Source organism: Lepidochelys kempii, chromosome 2, assembly GCF_965140265.1.
Source record: "Lepidochelys kempii isolate rLepKem1 chromosome 2, rLepKem1.hap2, whole genome shotgun sequence".
In the NCBI taxonomy this organism is placed as follows: Eukaryota; Metazoa; Chordata; order Testudines; family Cheloniidae; genus Lepidochelys; species Lepidochelys kempii.
In genome coordinates, this window is record NC_133257.1 from 191,716,018 (window position 1) to 191,735,997 (window position 19,980).

Consider the following 19,980-nt stretch of genomic DNA (forward strand, 5'->3'; position numbering starts at 1 on the left):
GAGAGGAGCTGGCAGCTCATGAAGAATTATATAGCTTGTGGTGTTATTGACATTGCTTCTCTCCATATAGATTTTTTGCATAATGCAATATTCTGACATGCTGGCATGATGTATTATCTCAATAACATGGAAAGCTTGGGAAATTCAGAAAAATGGGCTTTATTATAATACAATATATGTCAAGGGAAGGATTTCAGTCAACCACAGGCCTGAAAAAACAGATGTTTTCCTTTCACAAATGACACTTGGATTCTTATTGTCTCTCTCCAGCCACATCCCTCCATTTGCATGAAGTGCACTCTCTTGAACAGTCTCTTTTTAGCTCTGCCCTTGAACACTTAGGCCTAAATCCTGCTGCTTTCTGCACTGACACAAGGAAAGAGGAAAGGGAACTATCCCTGTGGCTGCATAATAGTGCTGATGAGAGAGTGCCAAGGAAGATTTCTTAGATTCTAGCTGCAGAGGTCTTACATACTCCTGAAAGAGGCCCTTTGAAATGGTCAATTTGTTAAGCAGTGTGCTTGCCATTAACTTGATGGATAATTTATGAAATTTACAAGGAATTGGTTTAGTAGATTAAATTAAAGAAAACTTTGGGTGAAGGAAAGGGTTTAAAGATGTTTTGGATGTTTTCACTGAAGTTGGCGCATGGTTGTGCGAAAGGACCATTCATCTGCAAGCGGATCGGATCACTTTCAGTTCAGAAGAAACCCAAATGATTGGTTGTGAGTAGAGCTTTGGTCCACCGAAAACTATATGTGAATGTAACACAAATTCACTTAGTTTTGGCCATTCCCTCCCTCCTCCCCCCAGATTTAGGCACCATTTACCAAATGCAGAAGGTTGTTTCTCCCTTTATAGGCTTTAGCTCAGTGGTTAGTGCACTCGTCTTTTTCAATCCCGTCGGTAGGGATTTGAACTTGGGTCTCTCCTACATGGTAGAAGAGTATCCCAACCCCTCAGTTACAGGATAGCCTGGGGTGGCTTTTTCTCACTCTCTCCTGTAGAAGGTGTTTCACTTACTTGAATATTCATTGGGCCAGAGAAAGAGCATTAGAATGACTCTGTATCCCAGTGGTTAGGACACTCCCCTTAGAGGTGAGAGACACAAATCTTTTCATGTCACTGCTCCAAGAACTATTTAATTATTTATACACAGTGGAAGAGCTTTAGCAGGAGAGACTGAGAGAGTCCTACACCAGGATATCCCATAACCCAGTGGTTAGGGCCCTCTCCTGCAGTATGGGACTCCCATCTTCAAATTCCTTGTCCACGTCAGGCAAAGGGTGAGGGAGTCTAACCTGGGTCTCCCACATCCTGGGTGAATGCCTGACCCAGGCATTCACTGGGCAAAAGTTTATAAGGAAGGCTTCTCCAGCTCTTCCTCCTTTCGCTGCTACCATTTTGTGGATCAAGGCCTTTCATTTACTTTGCTTTCATGTTAAAAACAGTCTAGAAACTAAACAATTTTGACAACTTTTTTCAAATTGCTGATTTTTTAATTTTTATTTTATTTTAAATTTTTGGATTTGGTTTGGGTCAAACCGTTTGTGTTTTTTCACAACTGCCAGTGAATCAAAAAAAAAAAAAAAAAAGCAGTTATTCGCCCAGCTCTAGTTGTGAGTTTCTCTACTTCGAACATTAGGTCAAATTCATGTCATTGAACTGACTGACAGCCTCAGAGATGGAGCCTTTTGCCACTATGTGAGTCATTTGAATTCAGATCCCTTTGGCAGTGAGTTGAGACTGAAAGTTACTGCAATTTAAAGACTGCTTGATAGCCTGTGTGAAGAGATTTGGTGGTCTCTCTCTGTGCAGTGATTAGGGGACAGTGTGCATAAAATGGGTTGCACCATCATTCTTTGGCAATCTAAGCCAGTGGTTCTCAACCAGGTATACATATACCCTGGGGGTATACACAGGCCTTCCAGGGGGTACATCAACTCTTCTAGATATTTGCCTAGTTTTACAATAGGCTACATAAAATGCATTAGCGAAGTTAGTACAAACTAAAATTTCATACAGACAACGACTTGTTTACATTGCTCTGTATGCTATACGCTGAAATGTAAATACAATATTTATAGTCCGATTGATTTATTTTCTAATTATATGATGAAAATGAGAAAGTCAGCAATTTTTCAGTAACAGTGTGCTGTGATACTTTTGTATTTTTATGTCTGATATTGTAAGCAAATAGTTTTTAAGTGAGGTGAAACTTGGGGGTATGCAAGACACATCTGACTCCTGAAAGGGGTACAGTAGTCTGGAAAGGTCGAGAGCCACTGGTCTAAGCAAAGAGATCCCAAGAATGAAATGGATGAGGAGACTGAGCCTCTCTCCTCTAGTGGTGGTAGGACCCGACTGGACTCTCTGTAGTACTGCAAGGTATATTGGCAGGGCCATGTGAGGATACTGCAGTGGTGTTAGTAGTGGTGCAACTGTTTGATAAATAAATGAATTAATTCAATGATTTTTATCTCCAGAGCTGTTAATCTGGCACCTTTCATGAGCACAAATCATTCAGAGCATTAAAATAAATCTGTGTTACCACAGACTCCTTGTCATGGTTCAGGGCAGCTGCACTTGTGTTCCCCCTCTGTGGTCCAGAAAGGGCACCCACTCTTAGGCTTCTGGCTCCCAGCCATCACCTCTCTTGGACAGAGACACGCACTTCTCTCACGCCTGATTGGGATATTTCCAGGCTGCACAGCTCCCTGCCTACGCCGTGAATTCTCCAGAAAGGCATACTACCTAAACAGGCCTGCTTTGCATTCTCCTCAGAAGCTTTGAACAGCGTAATTGCCCACAGCTGTAAGGTACCACACAGCTTTTTCCTAAACAAGCACATGTATGCGTAAGGTGAAAGCATTACAGAGAAAACACATTAAAGCAATAAAAGAACCTACACACATGCTAATAAGCATACCAAAGATAACCCAAACCCCAAAAGGGTTTTTTCTATGGCTACAAATTCATAACATCGTTTGCTCAGAACCAGAACCCTCAATTGCTGCTTTATACAGTTTGGGCCTTTGATCTTGGGAACAGGTGATCAGCAAACAATGGGCTTCTCCTCGGGGCAGAGCTTCAAAAGGTTGGGTCCAGAGATGAGAATTTGCATTCCCCTCCTCCCAAGTATTTCCTAGGAAACACACTCAACTACAAGTTCACTTTGTCTGGCATATCATTTAAAAGACTCCTTAAAAACTCATACCACTTCCCAGGGTTTATGTTAGTCAGGTCTCCTCCCTACACGTTACATACAATCCCTCAATCATATGTAAACATTTGCATTTTTAATACAATGAACTCCTAAAATACTTAAACTTAAATCAGTAAGGTTTGTCCAGGATATTGCAAGAAATTGCCATGTCTGTCACACTCCTCACTTTTTTTATTCTTCATGCTTTTGATTTACTGTACTGTTTTCATGTCTTTATTGATTGCCACTTCTTGAGCTATTATGGCATTTTCTCTCTGGGAGCTTAAGCAAGCATTTGCCTTTTTGCCCATTACTGATGTTGTTCACCAAGGATTAGACAAAGGAACCCATCTCTCTTCCCTAAGAGATAGAATCTGTCACTTCTGTTGTCGAATGAGTGACTGGCATGCCCATGTCTACCTCATTTTCGAACTGGTTCCTTTAATCTTACAGAATTATTTGTTTTTTTCGGGACTAGGACAAAGTGTGTGGAAAATAGAAATTGTTCCATTGCTTGCAGTGTAACCAATAATGCAGCAGAATGAGAAGCAGCAAAAACTACTTCTAAGATTAGAAACCAGGTACTGTATTTGTAGGTGTGAGTAAAGTACTTTCTGAGCACTCTTATGAAGACACAGCAATACGTTTTGATCTGATAGAGTTTCTTGCACAATTTTAGGGAATGGGGCAGAGGCATGAGCATCCCTCAGATACTCTCAGTATGTGATTTACTAGTGAGAAAAACATGAATACATTTTATATATTACTCTCCAAGAGCCTGATTCTCCCAGCCCCTACTCATACAAGTAATTCCAAATGAATACCTTTAAAAGCTTTCCTCTTTCCCCCACCCATTTAATTTTTCTTTGTGACTTTGCTGCTTTGCAAATGCTAAGCTGATAGCACTGGATACTGTAATCCTTTAACTATCTACAGAACAGTTGGTCTAGGTAGCAGTAGTGTAGGTTACTTCATACTTCACCAATATTCTCAGTGTGGTCTGAAGGGACTACTTCTGGGATGCCCGATCTCTAGGTTTCATCACGCTCTCCAAGTATGAATTTTATTATGCATCTTTACAGCCCATGGCCTCTCTGCTGAGATCAGGTGTTTAATTTTGCCAATTGGTGTGTGTGTGTGAGTGAGTGTGTGTGTGTGAGAGAGAGAGAGAGAGAGAGAGTTAAAAGTTACACAGTGGTTGGTGAAGAGCAGCAGTCAGTATTGTTCTTGTTATCTTTGTTACATGAGAGCACAAGGTTAGGAAGAAAGGGGTAAAGGTGATAACATATCCATTAGACTCAGTCCCCCTTCCTTTTATTCTTTAAAAAAGGCTATGAATATAAAGCCACCCAGTGAAGTAACAAAGTTCAAGGTTAAAGGAACACTGCAAAGATAAAAATGATATCTTTTTGAAAGTCCTGACCAGTGGATAGAAAAGCAACTTCATCCTGGGTGTAGTTCCATTAACGACAATGGAGTTGCAGTGAAGATGTATATAGGGTATAGACCTTAATTTACTTTTCACTGTGCTGTTTGTTAATTTGTTGCATTTCATTCAGCATGCACTGCTCTCTTTCACTCACTGTGTCTAGTCAATTTCATGTTCTCCTGCATTTCTGAGTTTGACTACTGAGAGCACTGTGGCTCCTCACAGGTGCAATGCATCTCTCTCTATCGTTACGTTGTCCCCCTGTCCCCTTTCCTGTATCTGTTTATTCACTCATTGAATATTGCCTAGAACTTATACTGTGAGCTCTCTGGTACTGGGTTTGCATTATTTCTTAAAACTACACCTAGTTCAATGGTGGCCTAAGTGTTTTTTGGAAACTGTCTTATAAAACCAGAAACAATATATAGTAATGTGTCGTCTTTGGGTTTCCAAGAATATAGGAAATTTCTTAAATCTACCTCACTCCTGTTTTCACATGAGAACGCTGCTATTAACATTAGGGGGTCGCACACTTTGTAGCTTGTATAGGCCTAACTTATTGCACTCGCCAAAGGCTCCTTTCATCCCTCCGTTCTCCCCCAGAAGCTCCCTGTGTGTCACACACCCATCCCCCTCGAGTTAAGGGACTCCATGCAACTCCAGTCTCCCCATGTCAGGGAATCCTGTGTGCCCTCCGTTCCCTCTGTCTCCCATTCATGAGCCCCCCCATCTCTTCCCTGTGCCGGTGGCTCTTTGTGCACCCTCATTCCTACGTCCCCTTATGCCCTACAGTACACTCTTCTGCCCCAGTGGTAGGGGCTCTGTGTATCCCCATTCCCACCTTCCCCCATACCAGGGTCCCCAAATGTCCCCCACCTACTGGAGTTCTACGTGATCCCATTCTCCTCATACCAGGATATGATTGGACGTGACATTCAAAAGTTATGTTACAAAAGACAGTCCGACAGACAGACAGAGAAATGCCATTGAGTTGCATGTAAAGCCTCACAAGCTCAGCCAATTAGCTTATTAAACCTTTTTTTAAAATAAAAGCCAAGCACATTTTGTATCTAAACTACTGTCTCTTTTTAAAGATTCTTCATTCACGTAAGTGGAGTGTAATTTTGTTTTTTAATTTCGCTTTCAATTTGGTTCATGTTGGAGCCCATTACTAACAGAGTAAGAAGTCAGTGAGACAAATTCTCTTACTTTTTGGGGGGTTTTTTTTGGCAGGTTGACAGGACAGAAGTGATTCGAACCTGTATAAATCCAATCTTCTCCAAGTTATTCACAGTGGACTTCTACTTTGAAGAGGTTCAGCGGCTACGGTTTGAAGTCCATGACATTAGCAGCAACCACAATGGACTGAAAGACGCAGATTTTCTTGGTGGCATGGAATGCACTCTTGGACAAGTAGGTGTCTCCCTCCTTTTCCCCCCCTACCCTCTTCTGTTAGTATCAGTACTAAATATATTGCTTTGCTGAAAGACCCATTGATTTTATCACATCTGATGAATTTCACTCATTCTCCTTCACCACTTTGGTGCTTTATACTGGACTAATACAGAGAGGCATTGTTGATTTGAACCTTCTTCAGGTGCACCTGGGACATACAAGGCTACGACGCTTGATCCAGTTAAGTTAAGGGCCCTCTTCTGCCACACTTACACTGAGCAGTACTGCATTGCTCAAGTAGCCTCATTAAAATTAGCGAAATTGCTTTGGGAGTAAGCTATTAATCATATGAGTACATGGCACATACAGCAAAGACTTAGGAACCTACTTAACTTTGCTCACATGGGTGAGTAAATGGGACTGCTAGCTTTCTTGTAGTAAAGTAGGTGGGAAAATGTTGTCAGAATTGGGGCCAACATGAGTCAGGGTGGCAGAATCAGGTCCCAACTGAGCAATGCATATGTGTGACAGTGCATGCTTATGTAAAAAGAGACACAAGCAGCCTGTGGCAGGGTTTCTTTCTAAATGGCGGGCTTTTTGCTCTGAAGGGTTGAGGTATATCGGATCCCGGCTTTATTCCTGATAAGAGTACTAAGGACGGTCTTAGACTTGTTAAGTCACCATGCACCAGCTGAGCTGAATGTAAATGAACATTTTGTGGTTAGGAGTAACATATCCTACACTGCGAGCTGGCAAGGAGCTTTGTGAAGCTCTGGTTTGGATTACACTTCCACTTAAACTTGTAACAGGAACTTTATTGCTTTCCACAGAAGAAGCAGCTGCTTTCACTACCCTCCCCACCCCAGGAATTCCTCCCTGTCCTCCTTGTTGTTGTTCAGGAAAAGCAGAAGCAATTGAAGATTACTGTCAGGAATCTTGAATCACAGAGGCATCCTTTGAATCTCAAGGATGCTAGAAGGAATGGTTTGTCAGGAAAATCCAAATGATTACCTGAAGAAGAGCTCTGTGTAAGCACCAAAGCTTCTCTCTTTCCCCAACAGAAGTTGGTCAAATAAAAGATATGACCTCACCCACCTTGTCTCTGATTACAGGCAGTTTTATCTACAAGCACCATCAGTAAGACTACGATTTTGTCGCGGAATCCATGACTTCCAAAGACCTCTGTGACTTCAGCCCTGGCAGCTGGGAACTGCAGGGTCCCGCTGCCTCCTGCAGTGGCACGGAGCTGTGAGGTACTCCTGTCGCATGAGGCAGCGGGCCCCCAAGCTCCGAGCCACCATGGACAGCGGGGGTACCTTGCAACTTCCAGCTGCCGTGGGCCAGGGGGATCCCCGCAGCTCCCTGCCCATGATAGTGGGGCAGGTGGACCCCCACAGCTCCCACCGCTGAGGGGTGGGAAGGGGGACACTGGAATTCTGAGTCCCCTCAGGTGGTGGGGGCCCCGGACCTCCCAATCACCTGGCAGCTGCCTAGCCCCTTCCCATTATATCACAGATATTTTTAGTCAAAGTTAGGGACAGATCACAGGCTTCTGTGAATTTTTCTTTATTGCCCGTGACCTGTCCATGACTTTGACTAAAAATATCCATGACAAAATCTTAGCCTTAACCATCTGCAATGTGCTGGAGGTGACTCTCAGGAGCCCCTTGATAAAAATCCACCACCAAACTCGAGGGAGGATTGGGTTGATTTCCCTGCTTTGGATACTGCTATATCATCCCTGCCAAACATGACTTCTTTTGTGGGAGTCATAAAAAATACTTCTGAAAGAGCATATGTGTTTCTTTTCGAACGGTCAAGACTACACCAAGTGGCAGGAACTTTCAAAATGGGCACAATGGGACAGCTAAATCTGTTAGAATTTACAGTAGCCTTGTGGCTGCTCTAAATTATACTGGGGTTGTTTTGGTCCCAGGATCAGAAAAGAGGAGCCACCTCCCTTCTTCCCCCCTTCTCCTCAGCTGCACAGCACAGCGGAGTATTTGGCCCTATAAATGTTTGCCAAGATATAAAAGAAAGGTTCCAGAGGAAGGAAAGGTTTCTCATTGGTTTTATAAAACAAATATGTATAGATTTGTAGTTTGGGGAGATTAACAGGGATGATGGGTAATTAGGATCTTTAAATGCATGATAAACCATGTTCTTTTTGGCAGTGCTTTTGAGGGCATTTTGTGGCTTCAGTCAAAGAAAAGGAGCTGTTTATAGAGAGGAAAAAGAAATATAGAAAATGATGTATTACATTTTTTTTCTTTCTTAACTGGTTTTAAAATGCAAAAACCTCATTGTTGCCGCCATTCGCAAAAACATGCCCTTATAATGATTCTGCCTCTATAAATAACACACAGCTGGCTTGGTTGTGGTGTAATTTTACTGTTAATGGTAACCAAGAAAAAATAATAATAACTTGGAATCTGACCACAGAAATGTAGCCTTGAAGTTTCTGATAACATAGCTGGGCTGTTTGTGTTTTTAAATTTTGCATAATTCATCAACTCTTTTACAAATATGATATTAGCAGTGGAATTGATACTCAAATGGAGCTAAATATGAGAAAATCTTGCAACAGGGATTCTACATACCCCATTTACTCCAGCACTTAGCAGTTTTCTGTAATTACTGTATTTTGTAGGATGATAATGGGGTGGCTGCTGTTCTTCAGCTAACTTAGACATGAATTTGTTGCTACACTGCAATTTAAGGGGTGCATAAAACATTATGATTTTTTGTGCCTGTCTATCAATTCAGTTTCTTTCCCATCACAAATAGGAGATGTTATATGAAACATAGGATAGGCTTTGGGTTCTTATACGTAGTCTAAAAGACTTAAGTTTTTTTCATAAATGTGCCATGTTTCATTCTTTTGTTCCAGGTAGAGTTTGACCAAAAAGAAATTAACCATTACCTGAATCTGTGTTAGGTTATCTTTTATATGTGCACTAAACCTGCACTTTTTTTATATGTGCACTAAACCTGTAATACTCCCTTCGAAAAGCAAGATCTATAGGAATCATGTTAGTCAAAGATGATAGATGATGATTTAGCTCATTTGGGAAGGCAACACACTACTTGCTCTAACCAGACAAAAGTGGGTATCTCTTTCTTCAGAGATACTCAGAAACTTCTAAGCCTGCAACCAATGATTAATTTGTAATGAAAGGTGCCAGGGCTCAAGCAATTAGGTGTTGGGGCCCAAGCAATGTTTTTACATTCATAACTGATGCAGCAAGCCTAAACGTGCCAGGGCTATGAACTCCCAAGCCTAGAGTGCTGGGGCTCAGCCCTGGCAAGCCATGGCACTAATTAAGCACTGCCTGCAACCATATTACCATCAGATGTGATCTTGTCACATGTCATATACCAAAAGCAATGTTGGGCCTTGGACGGAAGACTTGGACAATCCAAGTACTTCAGGAAGTGAGGCTGGTAGCATTCTTCTTCGTGATTCAGCACTGAACCAATATCCCCACACAGTGATGAGGGCAATGAGATGCAGCCTGTTAGGCTCTGATCACTTAGAATCATGAATGATCCCACTGAACTTTTAACAAAAGTAGGAGTGTTAGTTCCAATGTGCTGACAAGATCATTCTGCCTGCCTACAGGTGAATCTCTCAAGTAGTAACATATTGGCATGGAATCATTATTTGTAGCTGGAAGGCTAAGTGTTGATACATGCAGCGTACCTTTCAGATTACTAGGCTATTTGTAGGCAAATATAAGAAAGAGCAACAGGTTGCTGTGTGCAATTAGGGAAAAGTCAGTATGCTAAATAGAGACATTTACTTCAAAGTTTTTTTTTTCTCCCCACTCTTAACAGTAGCCCTTTCAAATAAAACAGCAGCAGTCTTCCTGATGGTTACAGGTTTAAAAAATAATATTTAAAATCTTTTCTGCCTTCAGAGGCAACAGCATATCTGATCTGAGCTGTTGAGCCAGGCTCTCCACTCTGAAATGGCCTTTCAATGTCATGTTTTTTCTTCACTTCCACTTATATTCCATGCAAAAATTAGTGGCACATTAATACAATGCTACATTGCGAGATAAAGCTTTAAAAGTTAGGAAATTCTAAAGGTTAATGTTAAAAGGTCAAGTTGAATTCTGCCTATTTGTTAACATTGCCTTAAAATATGCCCTCTCTTTAGATCCCCTAATATATAAAAGATCATACAAACGGAAATTTCTTATACAGCTTACATATGTGGGATGTACTGTGCTGTACTACACCAGTTAAGTTTTCCAGCAAATATTACTTCATTTCTAAGGGCTTGTCTACAAGGCAAGTTATTGCACAGCAAGCTGGGGTGTGAATCTACAGCGCACTAGCTTGCTGTGTAGTTACATCCCGTGTGGGTGCTGATACAGCACAGCAAAAGTCCCAGAGTGTGGCTGAGCACTGCTGCTTTGAAGTAGCCGTTGAACGCTGAGCCGCATTCTGGAACTTTCACTGTGCCGTAGCAGGGCCCTCACAGGACCTTACTGCGCGGAAAACTGGTGCACTGTAGTTTCACACCCTGGCTTGCCATGTAGACAAGCCCTAAGTTTAATGTGCAAAACTAACATTTAGTAATAGAACTCTGTCAGTTGCAAAAGTCACTACAGACAAACAGATGCCAGTTCCTGTCAAGATTTTACACTGTGCTGTAGTGAGAATCCCAAGATATTTTCAATAAATGAATCTTGAAGAAGAAACATATTCATAATTTTTATAGGTTGCTTTTTGCAGCAATGCACAAACCCTGACGCATGAAAGCATGAAAGTTCCTTGATTTAGAGCCCATTTTGAGCTTGTTTAAGAATAGAACCCATAACACCAAACAAGCCAAATTTGATGTTTCTAGCTCCAGTCCAAGTTTTAGTTACCTGAGTGCAAAATTTCTAATCGGAATGTATTTCTAATCAGAATTTAAACATATAGCTGAACTTTCTGGACTAAAGCTTTCCAGAATAATTCAGGGTTGGGAGGAGACCAATGCAGCAGGTTCTGCCTGGGTCTGCAGTCAGCCCTAGTGAGGGAGGAACAGTGCTGCTAGAGCGAGAGAGGATGTAATCTGGCTCCATAGTTGTCGCCAGAGCAGAACAGGTTCCTGCTGGTCAGGACAAGGGGCAGAGCTTAGGGGCTCCTCTGGGTTCTGCTTCTACCCTCTGGTATTTCTGTCTGACTGAGGTGAAAGAAATTGATACTACTTTCCCAATCACCACTCACCAATGCGACCAGAATGAAACATCACTCTCAGTGGATCTTCATATGATTGTCCTTCTCCTGTCTCACTGCTTCGTTAAGCAGTGAAATGATTAGTAATGTTAACAATTAAATTATCATCTTTGGGCATCTGTGTTAACTCTCCAGTTAGGCAGAGCACATCTCTCAATTTCAGGCAATTGTTTCAGGCTTTCTGTTAACTCAGGCAGATATCTTTGCATCAGTTACACTTGGTTCAGATTGTGAAAGTGTTCTCCATAACCATAAGGACAATACATATTTTTTTTCAAATGCAAGCTGAGATACCAGAGAAAGATTTCAGGCTTTAAAAAGAAGTGCCACTTCAAACTCACCCACCATGATTTGTCCCAGTTGAAGCCCTGCTCTACTCTCAGCAGTGGCTGTATTTTTCACATCTCTGCTGCCACTTGATTGCTCAAAGTAACTATGCTCATATGTGCATGTAATGTTCTTAATTAGAGCTCAGTGAATAATGGAGTTTTCAGTTCTCTGGCAATTCTGAAAAAATTGGTGTGTGTGGCAGGGGGAGAAATCATTCAGAGATTAACAGAAATTGAATTTTTTCAAAATTTATGGCAAATCGAAAAGTTTAAAAAAAAATTGTTTCGGGCCAAACCAAACTTTTTATTCTCCCCAAACCAAAAAGTTTTGGTTTGATTTTGAGCATTTTTAAACATTTTCAAATTTTTAAAAGATAAAAATGAAGGGAATTTTTAAACAAAAAGTCATTTTGAACTGAAAAATTTAATTTTGAAAAAAAAACAAAAACCTTTTGCTGAAACAATTTGGCAGGGTTGATATGAATTCATGAAATGTTTTGGAGTCACCGAATCTGCATTTTTTGCCAAAACATTTCAGTCAAAACATTTGCCCAGCTCTATTCTTAATGTTTATGAACTAATGAAGTTGGTATAGAAAAACTCCCAGATAGCTCTCTGGTTTCATGACCCATCACAACCAGCCCTCCACAGGCATAACTGTTTTCAGGATTAGGCCCTAAGCTTGTCCCCAGAAAACTGGGTAGTTTAAGTACAGAAATGTTAAATAAATAAAGAAAGAAAATAAACTATTGCACTTTATCACTTTGCCTTTTGTCGTAGCGAGCAGCATCCCCGGAGAACAGCTACAGCTGCCGTCAAGCAGATGTTTGCGTCCCTGTATGGCATGAATCTGAGCAAATATTATTTTGGGATGTAGTACCCCCCCCGACCCCCGTACTTCCCCCACCACACACACACATTTTATTAAGGATCATGCTGCTTGATAATAATTGTCACTACTTCACATATACTTTTAATACTATTTGTCATTAACAGGATTATGCACTTGAAGATAATTAATCCACTTTCAGCCACTGCTCTCAAGTTGGAAAAAGGCTAAAAGATCCATGATTATACCTGAATTAATTTAAATTCTATTTAATAGAAATAGTCTGTGTAAGAATAGTGGAGAAATAGACTGAAGACTACTCTTATGCTGCAAAAGACATAGGACCAGATTTTTAAGGGTATTTAGGCATCTAAAAATGAAGATAGGCGCTTGCCTATATATTTAGGCACCTAAATACCACTAAAAATCTGGCCTGTGCTCTCTTCAGAATGAAGTAATTGAATTCATTAATGGGCTGAATAATGTACTTTGTGGGACGTGAATGCCATTTTATTCCTGCTGGCTCAGAGTGCTGTAAAATTATCCCATGCAGCAATCTTGTTAGCTTTCTTCTACTAACTGTTTAAAATCCTTCTGTAATCCTTAGGGGGCCTAGTTTAGTCATTCTTTTGTATTGGAGTGTTCCACATGATCTTTCAAGTTATAATGTTTCCAGTATGGCATGAAACTCAGAGGCTTATGTTATCGGAATACTTTTCACAGTTCTTGACGCTTTGTTTTACATATTGCATCTTTTATATGAATGACTGCATTGATCTTTGAAAAATTAATGAATTAAAACTGCTTTTCCCAAAGAGCTAGAGGCCCACACACTAAATTAATTTCAAACCATTTTATAATATTGATAAACCCTTTCAAACAATATCATTGGGTCCTGTTATGTTATGGTTGTTGGCACTGATTTTTTCCCCCTCAATATCCTGTTCTGACTGGCTGGCTGCTGTCATTGTTTAAAATCAATAGCAAATAGGAAAAAGCCTTAATTCATCTCTAAACATGCTGTGGACTGATCAGTACTATAGGCTTCAAATCCAATCTTGAAGTCTGGAAGTTGCATGTGTTATGGAGAACGTAATCCATAAAGTGGGGCTGGATACAGCAGCAGTGGAGAGAGAGGGTTGACAATAATGTAATGGGGAGAGGTCTACAGAGTGTGAACGTGAGTAGGTCAGTTCTTTTAATCTTATCTTAATGAACCATTGTTCCAAATATGGGTGAAACATCAACAACCCTCAGCATTTTAACTGGGGGGGGGGAAGGGCATTGTGTGTGTTAGGGGGCTTATTCCTTCACCCACTTACTTCCCTGGTCCTTCTCGCATGAACAGAGAGCAACAATACCCAAAGTCCAAAGGTGCAAACAATTCGATGTTTATTGGGGTGAACTTCCAGCAAGAATGATTCCAGTTTCCTTCCTTAGTGTCCCCCTTCCCAGCTCTGACACCACAGAGCCTTACACCTGTGTCCCTGTTCCCATTCCTGCCCTTAGCCAAACATGATTCCAACTTCCTTACTCCCATTCCCTGTTCCCATTTCCCCCCTTAGCCAAACATGATTCCAATTTCCCCACCCCCATTCCCTGTTCCCATTTCCCCCCTTAGCCAAACATGATTCCAATTTCCCCACCCCCGTTCCCTGTTCCCATTTCCCCCCTTAGCAAAACATGATTCCAATTTCCCCACCCCCGTTCCCTGTTCCCATTTCCATCTCTGCACACACACACACCCACTCACTTCCTGACTGACTGCAGACTATATAGTAAAACTTGAGTTCTGCTTAGCTATACCTTAACCAATCATTTTACTGAAATTTAACTAACCAATCCCAACATATTGTAACATGATTATGTATCCAATTATATCCCACCACCTTAATTAGTTTACACCCAGCAAAATTAATTTTACAGCAGACAGGAACAATCACAGAACCAGACAGAGATTATACAGACAAACAATGGGGAAATGGGGTATACTTGATTTTCCTACACATTGTGAGCGGAGTGGTCACTTTGGATAAGCTATTACCAGCTGGAGAGTGAGTTTGTGTGTGTGGTTTTTGGAGGGGGGTGGGGGGGCGAGAAAACCTGGATTTGTGCTGGAAATGGCCCACCTTGATTATCATACACATTTTAAAGAGAGTGGTCACTTTGGATGGTCTATTACCAGCAGGAGAGTGAGTTTGTGTGTGTGTGTGGGGGGGAGGGTGAGAAAACCTGGATTTGTGCTGGAAATGGCCCAACTTGATGATCACTTTAGATAAGCTATTACCAGCAGGAGAGTGGGGTGGGAGGAGGTATTGTTTCATGGTCTCTGTAAATATAATGTCTTCTGCAGTTTCCACAGTATGCATCCGATGAAGTGAGCTGTAGTTCACGAAAGCTCATGCTCAAATAAATTGGTTAGTCTCTAAGGTGCCACAAGTACTCCTTTTCTTTTTGCGAATACAGACTAACACGGCTGTTACTCTGAAACAGAAATGAGGATTTCACATCCCAGCTATTGATAAGTGAGTTCTTGCCAGACAGGATGCTATCAAACTAAGTTTCCTTGTACATCTTCTAGGCACTTCCCTTTCTCTGGAGGATTGTATTCCTAACAGCCCAATAGCACCTTATTTCAATGTGACTAGTTTGGAATGTGAGGATGTGACCGGTCGCTTCCCAGCTTATGGCTGCCTCTGTTGCTAAGCCAAAGATTTTAGCCTAAGCACAGGGCCTCAGACTGTCACAGTAAGAGAAGGACCTTACACTGGCAGACTGTGATTTTGATTCTTTCTTTTATACCTATAACGAGCTAAGTGATAAGAATACACCTAAATTCTTAGAGTGTAGGCCTTTACAGACAGGCCTGGATATCTATATCCTAACAGTGTGTGTCTACAATAAAATTAAATGTGGTAAGGGGTGAAATAGTGAAAGTAAACCTCTACCCCGATATAATGCTGTGCTCAGGAGCCAAAAAATCTTACCGCGTTAGAGGTGAAACCGCATTACATTGAACTTGCTTTGATCCACTGGAGAGCCCCCCTTACCCCCCCCCCCTGCCGAGCACTGCTTTACCGCGTTGTATCAGAATTCGTGTTATATTGGGTCGCGTTATATCAGGGTAGAGGTGTATGCTATTACTTTAACTGCTAAGCAGGACGTGTGCATGTATACACACACACACACACCAGTGTAGACATAGTATAAAGGTGCTTTCTACAGGTATTGCTATTGTTCATCTAAGAAAGAGATAAGTCAGGGGTCTGGACATTCCACAGCTACTAAATTATTTTTTGTTTTTACTGTGGTTCTCTCATGAGCTTTAGCTGACACACTAGATTACCAGTCTAGCCTTTGAACCTCCAGATACCAGAGTTCATATCCTGGCATATGTCACAAATGAAAATGATCTTGGACATTTATCCCAGTCAATTTTGTGCACATCTTAAAACCACTTCTACCACTACACTGCTTGGCAGCTTGGCATGCTTGGTAATTGCTTGTCAAAAAAGGACCAAAGCTCACGTAACAGATATTGTAGGTTAATTCTGATGTACAGTGCCAGAGCTTTTTATGGGAAGTTGGCACTATACACAATCATTGCCAATGCCATAGATCTTCACTGTCACAACTTCTATATTCCCCACAGGTTTTTTTTGAAAAAACAAAAACAAAACAAAACAGGCAGAGCAAGCTTTCATACCATTTTAAACTGGAGCTGGGATCAAAGTGCAAAATGTGGATCCAGATTTAATCACCTCAAGATCCAGAGTTTTAGTTTGGGCGCATCTCTCTCCTTAACACATTGGGCCAGATTTTGAGCTCAGGTACAGCAATGCAAGCCCAGAGTGTCTTCAAAGGAGTTTTTTCAGTGTAACCGATCTTAGAATTTGGCCTTAATGTTAAAGATCTTGAAATCCGGATGAAGCTACTTTCTAATTTGCGTATATTTGAATATGCATAATATCATTACGTGTCTGGTGTTTTTTTCTTTAAATGGAACATTGGTTTTTTTCTACTCTATTTCCAGTTCTCAGTACAATATCAGGGACCTCATGAAAATGTATTTAAAATCTGCTGGGAAATACAGGGTCCAATCAGCCCCCCAATATCTGTTTTGTAGAAAGAGAAAATTTTTCACTTTCTGTGCCACTTCTTCACATCGCTGTTGCCGAAACACCTTTTCCCCTAAAGTTTTCAATTGTGAATTGCTGAAGTAGGAGTCAAACCAAAGACGTCTAACAAACAAAAGACTTCTGATAAATGCCTTGCCTTTGGCCATATTGCAAGTTCAACCATCTCTTTGTAACTCTGAACTTAAACAGCTGCTTCCTATGTTCATGTGTTCCAGTTGGCTGAAACTTGCTTGCTTGCAGCCAGAATAACTAACGTTTTTTATGGTTCTGTTGGGGAAGTAATGTTACATCTATAGATAAGCAATAAATGTGATTCATAATTGATGGCAGCTTCAAAAAAAAAAAAAAAAGCCATTCCAGCCCCTAACAGCTACTTTTTTAGCATGCAAACAAAAAGGGCAATTTACTGCTTGTAAAAATTGATTTTTTTGTCAATTATTTAAATGACAGCCTGCAAATCTTAATTGTTAATTACTATTTGAGGCGATGATGCAGGCGTAGAGCTGCCAGATGGATCCATTTTACCGGCCACTTGATTAACAACGTGTGGGTGTTCACACACGAATACACATATTTACATATGCAGAGTGTTTGCTGCGGCAAAATGACACTAATAGCTTAGAGAGCTGGTCTAATTAAAATGAGCTAATAATAGGAACGTCAAAATAAATTCCATTCACTGTATTTTGATGCATGTAGCTGCCACACAAGTGAAGACCCCAGAGTTTCAAGCTACTTTATGTGCAGTGCATCTTGGTACTTTGAACAACTCACAAAGGAGCGAAAGGAAGGCTAGAAGTTGAAATGGGGTGAATAGTTCCGGGCAAAAATGCTGGAATTACTAATGGAGGCTGGGTAAGGATAACTGAGCAACTCCAGGTGAGTAGGTGGAGGGTGATTGTTTTCCATCCAAGTTCTATCATACGTTAGAGATTAATGTAGTACATCTAAAAGACTAAAAAGCATATTGGAAGGAGGAATTATTCTGACTAATAGTATTTTGCTCTCCTGCTTCAGAAGATACTTTCCCTTTCTTCCATTATGCACAGAGCCCATCACTTTATAATACTTTGGACGTCTGTAGTGCTTAACACCTGAGGATCTCTGACAGGTCTTTGAAAAAAGTTAATTAAACTCATAGGAGATCGGTGATTTTTACTTGAACCCATTTGACTGATGGGTAGGCTGAGACGCAGATGTGTGTCGATTGGATAATCTTTGGAAGAGTCAAGAGTAGAACACAAGAGTCCGAGTGCACTACTTAATTCCTGCCTCTACACAGCAGTCTCATCTGCAGTATTTGTGGCCATTGAACAAAACTCTTACATGCAATGAATTAGTTAAACTATATATATATTTTTTAAAAGAGTTAATGGCATCAGCTTCTTCCTTGGACCCCACTTCTTAAAGTGAAACTAAGCATGCTCTGGCTGCGCCCGTACCAAAGGCTGCTGTTATCACTGTTAAAGCAGTTGTGTTACCTCGGCTGTGCCCCACATCACTGGGTCACTGTCCAGCGAATTGCATCAGAAAGAACAGCATTGTCTTTGTGCTAGTTGCCTGTGTGAGATTGAGATATGTGATTCTGCAAAGCAAAACATGGGTGCCATTTTTCAGTCCTCCTTATCCACTGCAGAGACTGCTCAAAGTCCGCTTCCCACTGAGATAATGAAAAACAGGATCAAACTTGTGCAGGTTGCCATTGTACTTTTCAGTATGTTATTCTTTAAGTTAGTATACTGTGTGATAATTAAAGCTGTTATGATAATTACTGTAACTAATTTAGCATATTGTTCAAATCCATACAAATTTCCAGAACATCAGCTGAGCAGGCATAAACCCCTCCTTTTCCTTTATGGTCTCTTCAGTGGGTAATTGTTGTTTTTCACTTGCTTTGCATAAGAGTGACTTTTGTCTCCATTTCTAGGTTACTGCACTTTAAAGGTCATGGAGTGTGCATCTGGGCCATAATGTCTTAAAAATGTGTTGTACAAAATGGGAAACGATTGTTTTTAACACCAAAACCATGCTCTGTTTTGCATGTTTTGTGCATATTTGATAGTAGGTTGTAAATTCTTTGGGATGGGAACCTTCTCTCTGTCTTGTGTTTGTACGGCACCTAACACAATGGCTTTCTGAACAAATAATGGGGCTCCTAAGAACCACTGCAATGCAAATAATTGATGATAACACTTTCTCTTAATTAGTTTCAGAGTAACAGCCGTGTTAGTCTGTATTCGCAAAAAGAAAAGGAGGACTTGTGGCACCTTAGAGACTAACCAATTTATTAGAGCATAAGCTTTCGTGAGCTACAGCTCACTTCTTCAGATGCATATCGTGGAAACTGCAGCAGGCTTTATATATACACAGAGAATATGAAACAATACCTATTCCCACCCCACTGTCCTGCTGGTAATAGCTTATCTAAAGTGATTTCCAGCACAAATCCAGGTTTTCTCACCCTCCACCCCCCCACACAAATTCACTCTCCTGCTGGTGATAGCCCATCCAAAGTGATAACTCTTTACACAATGTGCATGACAATTAAGCTGGGCTATTTCCTGCATAAATCCAGGTTCTACAACCTATCCTAAAGGATGACCCAACACTCTCACAAATCTTGGGAGACAGGCCAGTCCTTGCCTACAGACAGCCCCGCAACCTGAAGCAAATACTCACCAACAACCACATACCACACAACAGAACCACTAACCCAGGAACTTATCCTTGCAACAAAGCCTGTTGCCAACTGTGCCCACATATCTATTCAGGGGACACCATCACAGGGCCTAATAACATCAGCCACACTATCAGAGGCTCGTTCACCTGCACATCCACCAATGTGATATATGCCATCATGTGCCAGCAATGCCCCTCTGCCATGTACATTGGTCAAACTGGACAGTCTCTACGTAAAAGAATAAATGGACACAAATCAGATGTCAAGAATTATAACATTCATAAACCAGTCGGAGAACACTTCAATCTCTCTGGTCACGCGATCACAGACATGAAGGTCGCTATCTTAAAACAAAAAAACTTCAAATCCAGACTCCAGCGAGAAACTGCTGAATTGGAATTCATTTGCAAATTGGATACTATTAATTTAGGCTTAAATAGAGACTTGGAGTGGCTAAGTCATTATGCAAGGTAGCCTGTTTCCTCTTGTTTTTTCCTACCCCCCCCCCCCAGATGTTCTGGTTTAACTTGGATTTTAACTTGAAGAGTGGTCAGTTTGGATGAGCTATTACCAGCAGGAGAGTGAGTTTGTGTGTGTATGGGGGTGGGGGGGATGTGAGAACCTGGATTTATGCAGGAAATAGCCCAGCTTAATTGTCATGCACATTGTGTAAAGAGTTATCACTTTGGATGGGCTATCACCAGCAGGAGAGTGAATTTGTGTGGGGGGGTGGAGGGTGAGA

General features: G+C 41.1%; 1 protein-coding gene across 3 annotated transcripts in view; it reads left to right on the forward strand.

Moving 5' to 3' along the window:
* Positions 1-19,980, forward strand: part of CPNE4 (copine 4) — a 381,425-nt gene that overhangs the window by 235,735 nt on the left and 125,710 nt on the right. For all 3 annotated transcript variants that reach the window (XM_073333244.1, XM_073333242.1, XM_073333243.1), the window contains one exon: positions 5,868-6,047. In XM_073333244.1, coding sequence (XP_073189345.1) covers positions 5,868-6,047 — 180 coding nt within the window. The remainder of the gene's footprint in view (positions 1-5,867; positions 6,048-19,980) is intronic.